At 37.9% G+C, this 20,783-nt stretch overlaps 1 protein-coding gene across 6 annotated transcripts in view; it reads left to right on the top strand.

Moving 5' to 3' along the window:
- The window catches only part of dennd1a (DENN/MADD domain containing 1A), a 443,149-nt gene that overhangs the window by 366,984 nt on the left and 55,382 nt on the right, over positions 1-20,783 (top strand). For all 6 annotated transcript variants that reach the window (XM_067969687.1, XM_067969686.1, XM_067969691.1 and 3 more), the window contains exons 14-19: positions 419-520; positions 2,310-2,397; positions 8,475-8,515; positions 14,095-14,166; positions 16,031-16,087; positions 18,823-18,954. In XM_067969687.1, the coding sequence (XP_067825788.1) occupies positions 419-520; positions 2,310-2,397; positions 8,475-8,515; positions 14,095-14,166; positions 16,031-16,087; positions 18,823-18,954 (492 nt within the window). The remainder of the gene's footprint in view (positions 1-418; positions 521-2,309; positions 2,398-8,474; positions 8,516-14,094; positions 14,167-16,030; positions 16,088-18,822; positions 18,955-20,783) is intronic.

Raw genomic sequence — 20,783 nt, 5'->3', positions numbered from 1 at the left:
TGTGGCTAATTTTCTGTGCAGTCCTGATTTTGAATTCAAGAAATCCAAAAACTTATTATAAGACACATCCAGAGTTTCTCTCGGTCACCCTTGAATTGTATGATTGAAGCTCTGCAGTATATTTGTTGCCTAGTTGCTGTATAATGGCCCAATGAACTCCAACACTGTACATTATAATCTTAGGACTCTTACAACACCAGGTTATAGTCCAACTGTTTTATTTGAAAATCACAAGCTTTCGGAGGCTTTCTCCTTCATCAGGTGAGTGTCACCTGACGAAGGAGAAAGCCTCCGAAAGCTTGTGATTTTCAAATAAAACAGTTGGACTATAACCTGGTGTTGTAAGATTCCTTACATTTGTCAACCCCAGTCCATCACCGGCATCTCCACATCATTATAATCTTGTCATTGTTTCCAGGAGGAACCCATAACTTTCAGTGAAGATGTTTTTGTTTCACACCGCTCCAGTGCCATGAGGCAGTTCCTGCAGAATGCCATTCAACTGCAGCTCTTCAAACAGGTAAGAGATTAATGTTAGCTTTTGGGATGGTTGGCAACACAGGTCACTCTCACTTTTCCATTCTATTGAAAACGCGAATGCAAGTTGAGCCATTGAGATTGACAAAAAGTAAGCTAGTCCCATTTTACTATATTAAAGGCATTATATTGTTCTCCATATGTAATTCCAACAGTTAACACTGGCTTAAAAGCAACCAAAAAACATAGAAAATAGATTAGAATATTTACTTTCTAAATTAAATATTCAATTATAGATTTTAAGAAAGCCTTACTTTGTATATAGAGTGGGATTTTTTTGAAAGCTGAATTCTATCTTATATATGATCTGGAAAGTTATTTCCAGCAATCGCTTCTGCTTGTGAACAGCTGCACAGTGTTGGTGGTTCCGCAAGCTGCGTAGAAATTTTCCAGATTTTTCTATGAGAAACAGGCTTTTGCTTTAATGCACTCATATTGGAGGTGATGATTTTTTAATGAGATCAGCTTCCTAGAGTTTTTGCTTCAGCAATGAAATTAGGTGAGCCCCTGGTGCCACGGTGGATTGGTTGTCATCATTATGGACCATGAGTTTAACACTTTCCTTGGAAGCTACATCTTCGAGTGGAATAACATTTGCTCACAGGCTCATTTTGATGGCCTGGCAGATGAATTTGATTGCTAGCTCAGTACAGTCCCTTTTTACTCGGAGGAATGGAGAAGAGAGAAAAGAGAACGATACAAATGAAGATTATTTTAATTCATCATTGAGCATTATTAATCTAGTCATTTAAGCAACATTCAGATTATAGCAATTTTACAATTTTAGCCCAATTTCTAAAGTAAGAAATGCTTGGACTTGAATTCCCTGCTGAGTACTCCACCGTCATGGCCTAAAAAGATGGGCCAATATTCAATGTTTTTTTCACGAGCCTCAGTGGACTGCATGTGATTCCTACTATAAGCCCCATTATTCACCTGTACATAAATAATGCCCATCGTTATTTTGGCGCTGTTTCAATGTACAGTTACCTTGTGTGCCTAGCTGCTCTCTAATATTTGAAATTTGCAGAATTCTATTAATCTTTGCCACAAGGAGAACTTAATTTACAATTTTCAACAGTCTTACAGATAAGCGCATTTAATCTTTGTCATAGTGGCGATTGTTTTTTTTTGTTGACTGTTGAGGTACAGCCTTTAGATTCTCCCAAACAATTCTCACCCACAGAGATACAAGCTAACTAAGTCCATATGTCTGATTCATGTAAAGCAAATTAAACAACTATCCCTGTTTGAGAAAAGTGCTTTGTAACACTTTCCCTTCCTGTCACATGCTATAAATGGTTACATTCACAGCCACAATGTAAGACACTCAAGTAAATGATAACAATTGAATGACACTATCTATGGTTTAGATTCTATTTGCAGCTTATGACATTATGAGCCCCTCGATTGTATTAGACCTTTCCATTATCTGCCAGCTATTTACAGTGTTCAGATTTCTGATGATATTTATGGCCAGGCATAGTGAATTAAAGGCTTTCATTCAATAAAGAATACTCACTTCTAAAATTACAACTCTTTATTCGACCATGTACGTTAAATCTACAAACAGAAATGTAAAGTTTGGTGCACCAGTGTATTCTTCCCTTTTGTCTTATTTACAGATTCTTTTAATTAGCTCGAGCTCATTAATGGTGTTTTGACAGCACAAAAATTGTATTTAAAATACTATGCTCGCTCTAGTATCCTGCTATATGAGAGTGTCACACATCTGAACTGTTATTTCCTCAAAATATGGTTTTATTTTACAGTTCATTGATGGTCGACTAGATCTCTTGAATTCTGGGGAAGGATTTAGTGATGTATTTGAAGAGGAGATAAACAATGGAGAATATGCAGGTGAGGCCTTACTGAGCATACTTCACTATAGTAAAGCTAGAGAGGGTTATTTACTGCTGATATTTAGGGCTCAAAATTAAGGGGAGCTTGACAGCTAATTGTCCTTGACTCAAGCAGAACACACTCTATAAACCCGTGTTTAGAGAAGCAAAATTGAGCTCGTACTGCAGAATGGCGACGGTTCTTGTTTTGATTAACTTGCATTTGATACCACAGTTGCACTCTGTGTGGTGATGATCCATCCTATGGGAATAGTGTAGGTCGGCTTATAATTGTTTGTGAATATCACGTGAGGAGCAAATTCTCATCTCATTTTTATTGATATAAATTATCTTTCTTGATGGGGACTATGAGCTTATTCTCACAATCAATTAAATAAAAAATGCTTTCTTTTTGTAATAGATGCAACAAAATGTACAAATCTCTGTTTTTTCACAATCATTACAATTATTAGTACATGTTGCTTTTAAGATTTGTCAGTTTCTTTTAGCCTTTTGTGTATTTCAGAAGTGTGCTGAGAAGATGCACAAAGGCCTTTTTTTGAATGTTCTTGAATGAAATGCATCCTGTGATGTCTATCTTTTAAAAAAAAATCATAAAATTTAGACTTTTCCTGAGGCTTAGGCACAGAAATATGGGAGACAAGGCTCAGCAACAGAATGTTGTGTTTCTAGCCTGAGCCTCAAAAACCATCTGTGATCAGGAGGCCACCCACCTCATGGTAAGCTCTTTAAAACATTTTTCTTTTTTAAAAAAGAAGCCTCAGGAGTGTATTCTTGAAATGAATACCTGGAGATAACACCATGGGTCTCTTTCTGGAGTATTCTGTATCATTTTAGTTTCCATGAAAATGACATATTTAGTTTTTTCGGTCTTTAGATTTGTAAAAGAAGGGACTTCTAATTTAATTATTTGATTAACATTTCTATGCTGCAGAACTGGAACTTGTTGAAAACCTTTTAATTTAAATTAAAATTTATTATCCAATTCTAGATGACCGTCTATGAGATATAGAGCACACGGCCATTATTAACTAAGGTTGATGAAATTAGTATTTACGATACCAACATCGAAGAATTACAGTTGTTATATCACACTATATATTATACTTTTGGGGTATTACACTTATGTTTCTGAAGTTTTTTTGTAAAGCAATTGAATTAAAAATTGGTCCTTCAAATGCAAAAGTAAATTTAAATGGATTTTTAATGTTATATGAAATATATATAAATATATTGCCTCTGAACTCTAAAGGACTGGTGTGAAAATAACTTTTAAAGATAGTTTTAAAGCTCTTAAAGGGTGATACATTTATGGACACTTAGTCATTTCATGCTTCTGAAAGCAAAAATCCAATTTACACTTACACTGAGGTTAGCTTCTATTTAATGCAGATCTATTTAAAAGCCTGAAACATTTTTACACCTGCACTTTGAAACTCTATATATTAACTTTGAGCAGGATGAATTTGTTCATATGCATTATTTAACAATGCATGTCTGTTTGTGTTAAGATGTGTAAAGGCAAATGAATGTTAGGCACAAGGGGTTTGTCTCTGCTCCCTCTGACCCTTCAAATAGTGGCGGATCTTGGTGCAATGTTAAATGAAGTACATCTTTCCGAAGCACATTATTAATTATTTCTTCAGTTTGTCTCAAACTTAAACTATAAAAGACCATACATCAAAAGTGTAGATACCTTACTAAGAATAAAAAACAGCCCAGTCTAGTCTTGGCTGTGGTAGCAACTGTTTTACATTTTAATCCTTTCATTATTGTTTTTAATCTATCGTTTTTATCCTCCCTTTAATCCTTCCAGCTGGGATGTAATTGTAGTTAGTGCATACAGAACTAAACTTTCTACCTTGGGTGATGCTCTCATTGTAAGAATTACTTCTTCTAAGGCTGAAGATGAATTGTACTCTAGTAGTAGGAATGTAAACTGGAGATAGTGAAATCGCTAACTTTTAGAAAGTATATATTCAGTGGAGACATCATACCAAGGCTGTTGATGAACTGATGAGGGAAGAGACAGGAGAAGCAATTACTGCTGTGATAGAGAGAAGGAAAATGCTGCGGAAACAAAGCTAGACAGAGACAAAGGGGAAACAATTACAAATAGCCTGAGTGCAGGTTCAGAACAGAGTCGTCAAAATTATAATAACAGGAGAAAAAGTGACTAGAATTGAACAAAATTTTAAAAAATTTTCACAGTAGAAGACACAAAAAACATACCAAAAATAGTGGGGAACCAAGGGTCTAATGATAGTGAGGAACTTAAAGTAATTAATATTAGTAAGGAAAAAGTACTGGAGAAATTAATGGGGTTAAAAGCCGACAAATCTCCTGGACCCTGATGGCCTACATCCTAGGGTTATAAAAGAGGTGGCTGCAGAGATAGTAGATGCATTGGTTGTGATCTTCGAAAATTTCCTAGATTCTAGAACGGTCCCAGCAGATTGGAAGGTAGCAAATGTAACCCCGCTATTCAAGAAAGGAGGGAGACAGAAAACAGGGAACTACAGGCCAGTTAGCCTGACATCAGTCGTCGGGAAAATGCTGGAATCCATTATTAAGGATGTGGTAACAGGGCACTTCGCAAACCATAATATGATCAGGAGAGTCGACGTGGTTTCATGAAAGGGAAATCGTGTTTGATAAATCTATTAGAGTTTTTTGAGGATGCAACCAGCAGGGTAGATAAAGCAGAACCAGTGGATGTAGTATATTTAGATTTTCAAAAGACATTCGATAAGGTGCCTCACGAAAGGTTGCTACACAAGATAAGGGCTCATGGGGTTGGGGGTAATATATTAGCATGGATAGAGGATTGTTTTCTGTCTGTTAACCAGAGAGTAGGGATAAACGGGTCATTTTCAGGTTGGCAGGCTGTAACTAGTGGGGTGCCACAACAATCGGTGTTTGGGCCTCAGCTATTTACAATCTATATTAATGACTTAGATGAAGGGGCCGAGTGTAATGTATCCAAGTTTGCTGACGATGCAAAGCTAGGTGGGAAAGTAAGCTGTGAGGGGGACACAGAGTCTGCAAAGGGATATAGACAAGTTAGGTGAGGGGGCAAGAAGGCGGCAGATGGAGTATAATGTGGAGAAATGTGTGGTTATTCGCTTTGTTAGGAAGAATAGAAAAACAATATTTTTTAAATGGTGAGAAACTATTAAAAGTTGGTGTTCAGAGGGTGTCCTTGTACACGAAACACAGAAAGTTAGCATGCAGGTACAGCGAGCTATCAGGAAGGCAATTGGTATGTTGGCCTTTATTGCAAGGGGGTTGGAGTACAAGAGTAAGGAAATCGTGCTACAACTGGACAGGGCTTTGGTGAGACCACACCTGGAGTACTGTGTACAGTTTTGGTCTCCGAACCGAAGGAAAGATAATCTTGCCTTAGAGGCGATGCAACAAAGGTTCACTAGATTGATTCCTGGGATGAGAGGGTTGTCCTATGAGGAGAGATTGAGTAGAATGGGCCTATATTCTCTGGAGTTTAAAAGAATGAGAGGTGATCGCATTGAAACATACAAGCCCTCAGAGGGTTTGACAGGTTAGATGCTGAAAGGCTGTTTCCCCTGGCTTGAGAGGCAAGAACTTGGGGGAATAGTCACAGGATTGGAGGTCGGCCATTTAGGACTGAGATGAGGAGAAATTTCTTCACTCAGAAGGTTGTGAATCTTTGGAATTCTCTACCCCAGAGGGCTGTGAATGCTTAGTTGTTGAGTATATTCAAGGCTGAGATCGATAGATTTTTGGACTCTCGGGAAATCAAGGGATATGGGGATCGAGCGGGAATGTGGAGTTGAAGATCAGCCATGATCTTATTGAATGGTGGAGCAGGCTCGAGGGGCCGAATGGCCTACTCCTGCTCTTATTTCTTATCTTCTTAAAAGGAGAGAATTGAAAGAAGAATGTTCAAAAGAATAGAACAAAGGATGAGACAGCACATAGCATGTGCAAGAACAAAACCCATGATCAAAATGGAAGAGATAAGACACCATCAATGATTTTCTTCACATCATTTTAAAATTATAAATTTTGTATGATTTAATCTGTGAAAGTATTAAAGATTTAATTTCAATATTTGATTGTTAGAATTAGTTCAGTTTTAAATGATCTTGTCAGTGTTGTGAATGAAAGTGAAATTAGTATGTATTTGACTGTATGAATACATGTTAGTTGGTGTATGCATTTAGTATTTTTATGCACAGTACAGCAGGAGTTATTTCTTGTCACAGACTGAAATATTGGTTTCAGCATGAATATGATTAAAATGTAATTTTGTAAAAAAAAAAGGATGAAAGGCAAAAAAAATAGTGAAAGCAAAAGCACAATCTGACAATAGGATATACGTATGAAAGGTACAGTAGTAAGATGGACAGAGGATGTCTGACAATAGGATGTACGTATGTTAGGTACGGTGACCAGATGGACAGGGACTATCTCAATGGCTGTATGTAAATAGTGCAATAACAAGATGGGATGGGATTGTCTGACAATACGGTGTACGTGTGAAAGGGACATTATTGGAATAGAAGAGGAAAAGGGAAAAGAATCAAAGAGGAATATGAACAGAAGCAATAGAGCTGGATATAACATTTTTCATTCTGTCTTTTCCTGTTCCTCTTTTTCTCATCTTTTTTGTCATGCTTTTTCTTGTGAAGTTTCTACATGGACTTCCAGATTTCATTTTACATTGGAGATTCTGAAGACTCATCTGATTGTGCTTTTAAAATAAGAATTGAGAATGCGAACACTTGGAAGGAAGTGGACAGATTGGGCTCAATTTTAAAACGAAAGTGCGGGTGCATTGGGGGCAGGGGGGCAAAGAAAATAGCGTTTTCCAGTAGTGGGGAGAAATCCTGATTTCAACATGCCTAAGAAACCGCACGATCCAGAGTCATCTGGGTGCACGCCATTCCCGAACCCTGGAAGACCTGTCTGCAATTAAAACATTTAAAATAAAGATATTTAAAGCATCAATTGAAATATTTAACCTAGTTTAAAATTCCAAAAATGCAATTACCTATCGAAGCAAGCGATTTCAGCGCTGCTTCAGCGTGTTTCCCGTGCTGTGTGACACATGCCATGGTGAAGGAGTTGTGTTTCAGCCGGCAGCCATTTGGACATTTAAATGCCTGTGTGACAGATGGGGATAATAGATGAGTTATTGCAGCAGGGCACTCAGTTCTCTCAGACAAACTTTAGGCTAGGAGATCTTTGTGTTTGGACTGAAAATTGTTCTGTTTACACATATTTATCAACTTTTCGGACCCCCTCAAACTGACACCTTCAGGATGGGAGGCATTCAACAGTACATCCGAGGACGAGCAACTTCGCCATCCTCGCCAGGCATGGCGTACACTTCTGCCACTTGTAGCTCCACAACACAGTGCTGCGCCACAGGCACCTGCACAAGAGCACAGAGGGAGCGACGTTGCAGGAGGCACTACCCTCGTCAGAGGGTCTACAGACCGAGGCTCAGCTTCCTGGACCTGTCTGAGAAGCAGTGCATACGGAGGCTGAGAGTGAGTCGCCAGGTGGTCGCAGACATCTGCAGCCTCCTTCATGCCAAGCTACTCCCGGCTGGGCATCCACCCGATATTCCGATCCATTGACTTCAATTAAACTAAATATCGGGTGAGACGTAAAGCAAGTGGCCAATGCGGATTTTTACCCCTTGGTGTTCAGTTTGCAGTTGCAGCCCAATTACGAATTGAAATGCACAAGCCCAGCGGAACTGGATTCAGCATCAAGGCAATGACATTACAGTTTTTTTTTGTCCTTTGACACTTACCTTGCCTATCAAAAAGACAGCTATCTGGCTATATCCTGCGCTCCTCCAAACAAAAAAGAAAATATATGGAATTCCTGTATCATATGATATGATTATGTTGTATCCAAAGAACAGTTAAAATCCCACAAAATTTGTACGATTTGAATTTTTAAACGATTTTTGAATGGATTCTTCGATAGGATTTTTTGAACAGCTGTAAGCCTTTGAATTGAATGTTGCTGTTCGCGTAAGTTGACTTTCCATGTAAAATATCTTTCTGCTTTATGTAGGAAGCGACAAATCATATCATCAGTGGCTGCTCACAGTGAAGGTGAGTGGAATCTATTATTCTTACTATAATGTTAATGGTAATAAAAGCTTTGCTAAATGGAAATATTGCCAGTCCAAGAATAAACTGAACGTAATTTGGTTTCCACAGCAATAAAATATTTTTTAATATTTTAATTAATATATTGGTTTTTTTTGCACTGAAGCCAAATCAGTTTAAATGGTGTTGCCTAAATGGCATCCCTCAAGAGTCTACATGGTGAAATATATTAATTAACAAGATGGTTTCCCAATAATAGACAGTGATTAGAATGTTGGCATCACTGTTCTATGCTATAGAATGGAAGATCAGTACTGCAATTTCCCATATGCTGAGGTCCAACTCCCAGTTGCACTATCAAGGATTACTTGTTATCAATTACTTGTTAATTTTGGACAGGTTGTGAGAATGCAGCCTAGGATCTAAAATTGTCTAGATACTGGCCCTATGTTACGATTTGATAATACTGTAAATAATTTTTCGAGATTTTCCCAGGCCTGCATCAAAGACTGTGCAAGGTCTGTACCTCGACCTCTGCCATCTGTTTTCTTGAGCTGGTTGCTAAAAAGTGCAGGAAAATGTGGTTCAGCGAAGCAAACTTGGGTAATCTTCCTTCCCAGTGAAAAGGTGCCTGATTTTTCCCCAATGGCTCATCCTTGATAGTGCAACTGGAAGTTGGACCTCAGCATATGGGAAATTGCAGTACTGATCTTCCATCCTATAGGATAGGAGAGTGATGCCAACATTCTAATCACTGTCTATTATTTGGAAATCATCTTGTTCATCACCTACTAAATGAGTTTTTGTATTTATTTCCAATTAATTTTTTATTTAGAGTTTACAAACCTTAGCTGGCTTTATAGCATGAATTCAAATCCAACCATGCAAATAATTTTATTTCAAGTAAAAATGTTACATTGTCTGAAATGATGCTCAGTTGTTTCCAAGCAACACCTATTTAAAATATCATGTCCTTACTGTATTATGTAGGGATAAATATTCCACTGGTCTTGTTGGCCGAAGTGTACGTGGAGGTGAATCAGTTCTTGATTTTTCCCAAATGATACGAACAAATTACTTGGGGAAAAACTCAAATTTGGGTTCTGAAATTACAGATAAAAGGATATTTCAAGCCTCTCTCCTCACATAACACTAACTGAAAGCACTTTTGCTAATTTTATAAACTGTATAAGCAGAGAAAAGTAGATAAAAATTCTAAGTTTCTTCATTGAAAACATTTTCTAGATTAACTAAAATTTCTCATGTGCACACTTTAAATTTGGTGTAGAATTCCAGTGCACTTCTTGTCGGGTGAAAGGGAAGTATCAGTATCGTATAGTAAGCAACTGTCTTCAGCTATAGCACTTTGACAGCTGTATTACCAGAACAGGTCCCTGTGCCAGTCGGGCTGATTTTAACTCCTGGTAGGAAGATTTTAACTGCCCGGCTTCATTTGAATCCCACTGGTTAGCTGCTATGTCGTTTCCAGTGGAATACGGCATTGGTCGGTGGGGAAAGACGAAAATTGGGTAGCAAGGTAAGCCTGGGGTTGGGGTGAGGGATGTTCAGAGGGTCTTGTGGCTGAGGGAGAAGCCGGGGGGACAGCAGAGCTCCTGACTTCCTTTGCGAGGTCCATTGCGGTCCCATGTACGTCATAGGATTCAGAGTTTCATTTATTCATTAGGCTCCCGCTGGAATCCGCCTTATCCGCCGTCAAAACCAACGGCATTAAAATCACATGGGAAATGGAGCTGCTCCATTTTAACTGTTCCCCTACTCCATTCCCACCGATGGGGGAAGAGTTAAAGTTGCCCCTGGTATGTTCAGTGCTGCTGTCTGAAACATTTAAATATATACTGTAACAGTTGAGTTCAGTATTTGTGTCATACACCATACATCAAAGAAAGCTTTTTGTTTCTGATTGATTTATATAAGTGTTAAAGGAGGATTATGCATAAGAAATTCAATGTAATAAAATATTTCACGAGTGGATTTTTCTTTTTCAGTGAAAGATAAATAATATTCTTTACATATCTAATTGAGCCTAATTACGTTAGTAACAGTAGAAGCATAAACTCGAGGGGCTTTCCTCTCTGACCTATAAAAATGCATAGAAATTAAATACATGATATTCTACACTTAACAGGGTCTGTGAAAGAACCTGAATAAATATATGCACTTTCTTTTTGGAAAACAAAGATTAATGCATGAATACTTGATGATTCCATCATTTTGTGAGTTTTTCTTTAACAACATCGACATAAAGCAGAATTAATGAGCTGAAACAATTCTCTGAGTATTGTTTCTGTGCTGTGAGCAATGAGGGGACAAACTGCTACCCCCACACAGCTGTACTCAGACTGGTGAGTCTACCAATGTAATATTAGGAATTTAATTTGAGTTTGATTTTTGTTACAAATGTAGTATTTCGGTGTTTAGAGTCACTTTACTGAATTATGCTTTAAATTTTCCTCCAAATTGAAGGACTATTCTTCAAATAAATAAGTGACGTAACCTTGTTAGAGTAACACAGTTTAATTTCATTATCCAAAGCAGATGCTTACAGATGTTCATCAATTTGAATATAATCTTGATTTTTTTTTTCATTAATCCAAGAGTTCCAGACTGCTACTGAAAAAATATGAGATTCTGTTTTGTTTTAACGCTAGTAAAATAAAATTTAAAATGCAGTTGCTGTTTTTTTATGTATCTGCCTTGGCATTTTGTACAAGAAGTGTTAACCCACTAAATATATTTTTCTTGATACCATGTGCCTTCTATTTCCTCCAGTTTTTAATTCACTGAAGAGTGCTGCTTCTGCTCATTGTGGCATCTCAGGATGTATGGATTATAGATGTATTGTCTAATATATTTTTAAAGCTCACTATGGTCCCAATGATCTCTTAAATAATATATTACTGCTCCCATTTCAAGCTTCTTTTCGCCCTTTATTAGCTGGTACATTTTTTTCAAATGATGGATTGTTTCACATTAGAAATAGAATTTATACTGTATGAAACAATTAACAAAGTAACTTAAAATACTATGCAAAGTGAATAAAGTTTGGTTTTCTGGCTGGGAAATGGCAAAAAATAATTTTGACATTGTTAACCAGTCACTAAATTACGTATATTTAGTTCATTTGTTGTATCTGGTCTTGCAAGTCGAGGGGCTAAAGCTGGTTGGAGATCTGACTGACGAACATCACTCTGTCGTTGACATTCTGAAACATTCATGGGTCACATTTTTGCTAATTTGTCCGCTGATGAGTGATTTTAGATTTCTAAAATATTATTTACTTCAGGTAAAATAATTTAAAACTTAAAAATTCAAGTCCAAAATATATGAACTGGTCTAGTTAATATTTGTATTGCCCTAACATACTTTTAACGCCCACTGTTTTCCCAATGGTCTTTTCTTAAATAACGCGTTCTGCTCCCATTTCGAGGTTCGTAGAAACCTTTATTAGCTGGTACACTTTTGAATTTATGCATTATTTCACATCAGAAAAAGCACCTATACTATATGTTAAATATAATAAAGTAGCGTAGAATACTATACAAAAAATGAAAACGGCATGTAGCTGTAAATTTGAAGTTGAAGGAAGCTATGTTTAACATTTTGAGATATTTAAGAGGAGATTGTTTTGGTGGTTTTGGATTTTGGGTGCTGTATTTTTGTTCCAGAGTTTGTTCCAATGTAACTTTGTCTAAACATACGAACATCAGTATATTCTTCAAAGACTATATCATCATATAATGTTACGCAACAATTTTAATATCTCATTTGGAAGAACTGATGTTTATGTAATAGTTTTCTGCTAGTGCGTTTTGATAAAGCACAGTACCATGTCTTTCTTTCCCCCAAGTCCCCTTTATTCCTGGAGTCTCCTGCACGTCTCTTAATCATTTCCTCAACCACCTCCACGACTGTCCTATTTTCCATTCATCTACTCAGACTGCCCTTTGTCAGTTCAAAACATGCTCATTTCCCTTAGCCACCTTCACATCCATCCTGATCTCCCTGTTACCTCAACAGACAATTGATAACTTTCTAGAAATAGAAACCTTTTCCTTGCTGCACTCTCCCTTACCTCTTCATGCGTACACCATCTCATGACTTGGATCTTGGTCCTACAAACTTAATAGCACAAAAATGAAAGAAATCAAAAAGAGAGGACCGTGAGAGATTAAGAAAAGGAGACACAAATTTATTTTAGAAAAGGTGAATAAATATCATCAAAACAAGATTACTAATGTACAGAGAGAAAAATAGAGAAGATGATGGAAAAAGGGAATACTACCTATAAAGTGTTTTTAAAAGAAATATTACAAAATTATATTTAAAAATTACAATTTAAAATATTAAAAACTAATAGAATTAAGAAAAAATAATATACACAACAAAATCTCTATAGGACAGTTAATCTTCAATAACTTGACCTTCCTCAGTATCTCTACTATGGTACTGAAACACACCACCATGTCCTTTTGAAATTGAGGAATCAATTTCTACTTACGAGAATCCAAATGTTGTACTTTTGCATGTTAGAATCATAAATTCATACACCACAGAAGGATGCCATTTGGCCCATTGTACCTGTGCTGGCTCTTTGGAAGAGCTATCCAATTAGTCCCACTCCCCTGGTCTTCCCCATAGCTCTGCGAATTTTTTCCTTTTCTAGTATATATCCAATTCCCTTTAAATAGCTACTATTGAAGCTGCGTCTACCACCTTTTCAGGCAATGCATTCCAGGTCATCATAACTCACTGCATAAAAAGAATTCTCCTCTGGATCTTTTGCCAATTATCTTAAATCTGTGTCCTATGGTTACCGACCCATCCACCAGTGGAAACAGTTTCTTATTCGCTCTATCAATACCTTCATAATTTTGAAAACCTCTATTAAATTTCACCTTAACCTTCTCTGCTCTAAGGAGAACAATCCAACTTCTAAGTCTCCACATAACTGAAGTCTCTTAGCCCTGGTATTATTCTGGTGAATCTTCTCTGTACCTTCTCCAAGGCCTTGACATCCTTTGTTGATTTTTACTACTTCTGTTCTTTCATATATTTGCTGTGAAAGTATCAGGGTTGTGTATCCTTCACAGTACTACTTTTGCTTGTGAAGGCATGTCAAACTTTGAGTGCAGCTAATTATCCACATAATTATTATTTTTAAAAATCTTGTATCCCCCTGTACCATTTTCAGTAGCCTTTATTTTCTAGTGTTGTTCATCAGCTTTTTATTGCATATTAGTGATATCTTGTAGCAAACGATTTGTTATAGCTCATATCCATTCAGAAATTAGCATTTTCACTGCCTTTGAAATTCTTTATGCAAAATTGCTGCAATCAGGCAGCAAATCAAGCTACATTAAGTCTAGAAATGTACTGGATTTGTCGAGGGATGTGGCACTGACCCAAATCACTTGTCCTAGTTATTACTGGGAAATCATTGTTGAAAAAAATTAAGGCCCTGATCCTTTGGCTGAAGCATTGTTTGCTATGTTGATGGGTTTATGGTATTATAAATGTGTCCTTCTAACATGCAAATGAATTAATCACCAATCTATTAATAGAAAGGAAGTGGAGCCATTATAAATACAATGAAGACAAAGGCGAATCCTGCAATGAAGACTGTGTACAAGTTTGTAAGTAGACTATTTTAACATGGTGGAGAAAGATAGAGCTTTATGTTTCTGTTAATTTAATGAAATTAGTTTATGAATATTATATATGAGTAAGAACAAAAGGCTGATATTCACTAAAATGAGTTGTATCTTGCATTAAGATGAGTTATATCTCGTTGAAATATGTATCTTCAGTAACTGTACAGTCAAGTTTTAGTAAGTGAAGAGCTGGTCTTATAAGGAGATTGGAAAAACTCATCAGCAATACATTCAAAAACGTCAGTTGCTTGGGGTTGGAGTTGCAAGTCAACTTGCCAAGGCTGTACTTTTCTGGTTGCTGATTGAAACTATGATCAAAGGAGAATAGGCTTCATTCAGCTCAGAAGATGATTTGTTAGGCTCCCAAGAGAGTGGGGGGACGGTCCTTCGCTCTCCTCCTCTAAGGCTGTATGAATTAGGATCGTTATCTTCCAAATACCTGTTATTAGAGGAGGAATGTGAAATTGCAACATAGAAGGCTGAGGAATAGTCTTCTGGATCTAATGCAGCTCTATTCATCATTGACAAATTTGATTGAGATATGGGGAGTATTTTCACTGGAGCAGAGAAGGCTAAGAGGAGATTTAATAGAGGTTTTTATAGTTAAAAGGGGTTTTGCTTGGGTGAATAGGAAAATACTATTTCCTCTGGTTGAGGAGTCAATGACAATGGTTCATCGATTTAAAACTGTCTCTGATAGAGTGAGGGGAAAAGCTAAGAAAATCTTTTTTTACACAGAAAGTTGTTGGATCAGGGAGTAGTTGAGGCAGAGAGCACTGCATCTTTGAGGGAACAGTGGATGAACATTTAAAGCAGAGCAGTGGATTGTTCTAGCAAAGAGCCAGCACAAACACAATGGACTGAATGAACTCCTTCTATGATTCTGTGTTAAGTTGACATCAGTATCAAAAGTGGCCTTTCCTGAGTGCCCAGGGATGGTATAACCAGGCTTCTTCCAAGATTCCCCAAAAGGGTTTTCCTTCACCTACTGGGACTGATCATCTAGGCGACGTTAGATGCTGACAAAGAAAGCACTGGTGCCAGTGTAGACAAGGTTTAAAGGACTCAAGGGACCATTATTGGTCCTGTTTACAAACTCTTCTGCTGAATCTGGTTGTTAAGTTGCTGCAGCAAGATATCCAGATTATGTTAAAGATTACGATAAAAAGGTAGGCAGTGTCAGAAGGAATAAGCCCCTGGAAACCATAGTGCAAGTTTGCATTTCACCCATCAGATCTATATGGTTACCTATATTTATCATTAGACAGTTGAGAAACATTATAAGGGCATTATAGGCCACACTGGGCCAATTGCATTGTAATTTAGCTTAGCTTCAAAAGTCATTTGGATGTATATATTTCAACCTTCAACATTTTTATTCAGTTATATTTTTACTTGTGTTTCTAGCCCATGGGCTGAACTTTTTTGTGGTATTGTATTCTATGGCTAAGAATTTTCTTCTGCAGACTATTTCCTCCATATTTTTATTTCTCCATCCAAATCAATCTGTTTTTGCAAGCTATTGTAAGCAGATTTAGCAGTTCTTTTATTTGGCCAAGAATGCCTGCTTCAAAAGAATAGAAATGTTTCAGTGCTTTTAATTTTGATCATCTTCGAGTTTCAGAATATTGACTTCGTGGTAATCACTGTATAAGTTTGAAATGTCCATCAGTATTTAAAAGTTCACAATTCTTCCTCTGAACTTTTTGTTCTTCATATTTTCTCTTCTTGGATCGTTCCAAAGTACCAGAAATAGAAATAGCTTAATAGCAAGCCGAGTTGCTACTGGAGACAGATGAAGTACTGTGAAGAGGATTTTAACTTGAATTCTCTTCTGCAATTCTAGGCAAAAGATCATGCAAAAATGGGAATAAAAGAGGTGAAAAATCGTTTGAAGCAAAAGGTAGTTGATCTTTTTTTCTTACAACGTGTTCTGCATTAAGTACCAAACCATTAAATGTATTATCTGATCAATATGGGACTGTTTGAAACACTGTTATGACCACACTTGAAAATGCATTAACAGAGACGGTATTGAGTAGGCTTTTAGAAAAATATGGATAGGTGCCCAAGGCCTCTTAACCCAAAAAGGCTGTATTGTTTCCATCTGAGCTTAACTTTGATATCTGCACAGATGGTTAAAGCATGAGGTAGATGGTGGGTAAAGCTCTCTCTTTAATGCCCCAACAACAGGCCTTAACCTCAAGCTCATGAGCACCTCTGCTGCACTATTGTCTATATTTCTGTTTGTTATATCACCGATCTTTGTGGTTTCCTTGAATGAGAATGCCAATTAGTGGCCAATTATGGGTGGTTTGCATCCTACTGCTGCTCACTTGTCACTTGAGTTTCGGTATTCTCACAGATTGAGACTACCCAAACTCATTTCATCCTGTCAGTCCAGATGGATTTATCTCATGTCCCCAGATATGAGGGAGCAGTCTTCTAACCTGTCCCAAATGTGCAAAAATGTCCCAAAGTGCTTTACAAAAGCATAATAAGATGAAAATTGACACCAAACCAAAGCTGGGAGATACTAGGAGGGATTACCAAAAGCTTGGTCAAAGAGGTGGGATTTAAGGAGAGTGACAGCATGTTCAAGGACTTTGGAGAGAAAAGTGAGGTTGGAGATGGGTCAGTAGTTTACAAGCTCAGAGGGGTCGAGGATGGGTTTTTTGATTGGGTGGGGGGGGGGTGATGACGGGGAGCTGTTTGGAAAGGGATGGGGACGGTACCTGAGGAGATGGAACCATTCCTACCTCTAAATGATTCATCCGAAATCTTGTTCTTCAATGCTGATCATATACAGAGTTATGGGAGCATTCAGTCTATAGGAGACCTGTGACTTCGCTGTTTGTACCTTGTTGCAGTTGCCTGCAGCTGCACATGTTGTGATGTCAATCATGCTGGCATAAACTGTACAATATCTCATTACAAATAGCAATGTAGTGACATCAAGTTACTACATTACCAATCCCTATTGGCTGCAGAGAGAAAGAGCACCCATAACATAGACTCTGATTTTGCACCTCGCCAGTAAACCTACACCCAGAGAGAAACCTTTTTTATACGATCGATGAGACTTCACGAGCAGTAAGACATCATTTACTTACTTGTCACTTGACTTGCTTTGATGTGGATCATGTGACCAGATGTCACACTCTTGATGGCATCTGCCTTTCGATTTTGTAAAAAGACAAGCAAAAGAAAACCTCAGGACTCAAAACCAAGCTCTAAAACTAAAATAAGATGTGTAAAAACATTCAAGAAACAAACCTTGAAAAAAAATCTATTCCTAAGTCACATTCAAACCACCTACCCACAATCCCTAGGCGTCAGAAGTTTGCCTAAATGCATAATTTCACTTAAAGAAACGTGTTTTTAAATGTAATATTTTTTCCACATTTAAAAAATGTCCCATTGTTATAAACTTATTAGAAACTTGCTTCCAAACTACAAACAGTTCACACAATGGTATCTTCCTCACTATCACTGCTGCCTGACTGTCACCAAGTCCATGCCCAGGCTTTAGGCCCATACTTCTGTAAGGCTTCTCCAACATCCAGATTGTTAGAGAGTGGCATGCACCCAAGAACCTGGTGATCAAAACACACCATGCAGTCACTATATTGTATAATGAAATATATGAACCCAAGATAGTTGTTCTATTTGTTCACTATTGACTTCCAAAATAATGCTTTAAAAAAAACTAAGCTAAACTTAAATACCTGTTACAGAAATAACAGGTATGTTTCATTCACTAATGTGCAGAAATTTTACTTCATGGAAATAGCAATGTCATTTCTAATCTCTCCAACAGAAATTCTGTCATAAAGTCCGAACCGATCCATCTCACTATTTTAACAGAAATAAAAAGAGATTTAAAATGGACAATAACAAACATTTTACTAGCACAGCTAAAATGCTGACCTTTTGCACTATATCCAACAGTTAGATATTGAGATTGAATCTTTGCCTAATCATATCAGAATTAGTAGGCCAGGTACACACCTGCCAAATCTCACTTGTTTGGAGTGAGTCACTTATTTTGGTTTAAAAATATGGCCAATTTTAATGGATCTCACTCTTAAAAGCAAACATAATTCCATGTTATTTAAATGGACTTGTGATTATAAATCTCACTCCTTACAATCCCCTGATCTTGACAGCTTTCCAGAAATTCAAGGGCTGATTTTTGTCTGCTGTCCACCCCAGTTCCTGATGAGAACGATGCGGCAGCAGCACAAAAGTCGGCGAGACTCACGTTTACAATTGCTTTAGCTACAACAATTAATTTGGTGTCCGTCTAAACCTGCTAAATCTGGGTATGGCCTTTTCTGATCCGATACTGCACATTCAGTGAACATCTCAATCTTCCTTGGTTTGTAATAAGAGAAGTTACTCATTGATTAATGAATTGTTCTTCTCTCTTTCTCTCTCTGGCAGTTTTATAAAGTTACGTCTTTGCTTGCAGTAAGTGATTGATATGTCACTGACTGTGATTTTTTTTTGCACTTTTTTTTGTGTTCCTAACATCATAATGCTTAGACAGCCTTTTCCCATAGTACCTCCTCTTTGCCCCTTACCCGTAATCAGGAATGTTCCTGGCCATGCAAATCACCTTTTCCTACCATGCAGGAAATGGCAGAAAATGGCTACTCGGTGGCAGGAGACGACATCCAGCAGAAGGGTATTTCATCCCCCATGTCTGAGAAGAAAGAAGGCAAGCAGCGAGAGGACCGCCGACCAATAACCGTACATTTTGGGCAGGTACGTAGTTAAATTCTCCCCCAATCTATGCATTAAATTGACCTTACTAAAAGAACCAGGGTAATTGATATAATCACAAAAAGTTGCATTTTATTTTATTTTATGCTGCTGTTTAGGCCTTCTTTTAGGAGACTAATCGCATGTAAATGAAGTAATTCCTTTCATTACATTCCTCACAATTTTTCTTCCTTTTACTGTACTCTGCTTTTTCTTATTTAATTGCCAAGAGCACTCCATAGCTGCTTACTTAGTCTTCCTTCGTTGCTATGACATTCTGTTCCTTGTAAGAATTATAAATCGGTTATCCTATGAAGAACACATGACATTGTTATTTGAGTATTGAACCTGATGTTATGGAAGGGGTGGGGGGGAGTAAGCTTTACATAGAAACTGCAGCGTGCCTCACAAAAAAGTAGAGATAATGACTGCATTGCAACTGTTTTGAAAAGCCCAATTCAAAATCTCAATTAGCTACTAGTGCAATCTCACTGTGAAAACATGCATACATCAAGCCATTACTACTAGTATTATAACAGAGGTCAGCATTTGAGGTAGGAATAAACTTGTTTTTTTAATTCATTCTTGAGATATGGGCGTCACTGGCCAGCATTTATTGGCCATTCCTGATTGCCTTTGAGAAGGTGGTGGTGGGCTTTCATCTTGAACCGCTGCAGTCTGTGTGGTGAAGGTGCTCCCACGATGCTGTTAGGTAGGGAGTTTCAGGATTTTGGCCCAGCGACGATGAGGGAACGGCGATATATTTCCAAGTCAGGATGGTGTGTGACTTGGAGGGGAACTTGGAAGTGATTATGTTCCTATGGGTCTGCTGCCTTTGTCCTTCACGGTGGTAGAGACCGCGGTTTTGGAGGTGCTGCCAAAGAGGCCTTAGCAAGTTGGTGCAGTGCATCCTGTAGATGGTACACACTTCAGCCATGGTGCGCTAGCGGTGGAGAGAGTTGATGTTTAAGCTGTTGGATGGGGTGCCGATCAAGCGGACTGCTTTGTCTTGGATGGTGTCAAGCTTCTTCAATGTTGGTACAGCTGCACTCATCCATGCAAGTGGAGATTATTCCATCACACGCCTGACTTGAGCCATGTAGATGGTGGAGAGGCTTTGGGAAGTCAGGAGGTGAGCCACTCACCGCAGAATACCCAACCTCTGACCTTCTCCAGTAGCCGCGGCATTTATGTGGCTGGTCTAGTTGTGAGACCCCCCCAGGATGGTGATGGTAATGCAATTGAATGTCAAGGGAAGGTGGCTAGGCCTTCTCTTATTGGAGATGGTCAGTACCTGCCACTTGTGCGAATGTTATTTGCCATTTATCAGCTCAAGCCTGGATGTTGTCCAGGTCTTTGCTGCACGCGGGCACGGACTGCTTTGTTATCTGACAAATTGAGTGCGTTTGTGTGTGAAAATCTAAAGTGTATATTCATATTCTAGGTAAGTTTAAATTATTCATCTGTTTTTACTTGTTTAAAAATTATGTACCACTTTTTAAAGTATATATAGAAAAACCTGATGATGACAGGGCAGTGGCTGACAAAATTCTCCTAGGACTGTAGGCAATGTGTGTCATGTTTTAAAACTAGAGTACTGCAGGTTCAACAGGGACTTCTCTCACTCCACACAAAAATAGCTCTTAGAACAGGAATTTCAAGATCAGTGTGACCTATTATCCAGAAAGAGTTTTAATTATTGGGGAGTGGGGTGGGGGGGGGGGGGTGATGTAGAAGGAGAGTGGAGTTTTATGATGCCTAAAGTAGATGATTTAATTTATCTGGGACAAGCTTTTGGAGGCAGCAGCAACAACAACAAGCATTTATACAGA

This window comes from Heptranchias perlo, chromosome 31 (genome assembly GCF_035084215.1).
Source record: "Heptranchias perlo isolate sHepPer1 chromosome 31, sHepPer1.hap1, whole genome shotgun sequence".
Classification (NCBI taxonomy): Eukaryota; Metazoa; Chordata; class Chondrichthyes; order Hexanchiformes; family Hexanchidae; genus Heptranchias; species Heptranchias perlo.
This window is presented reverse-complemented; position numbering and strand designations above follow the sequence as displayed.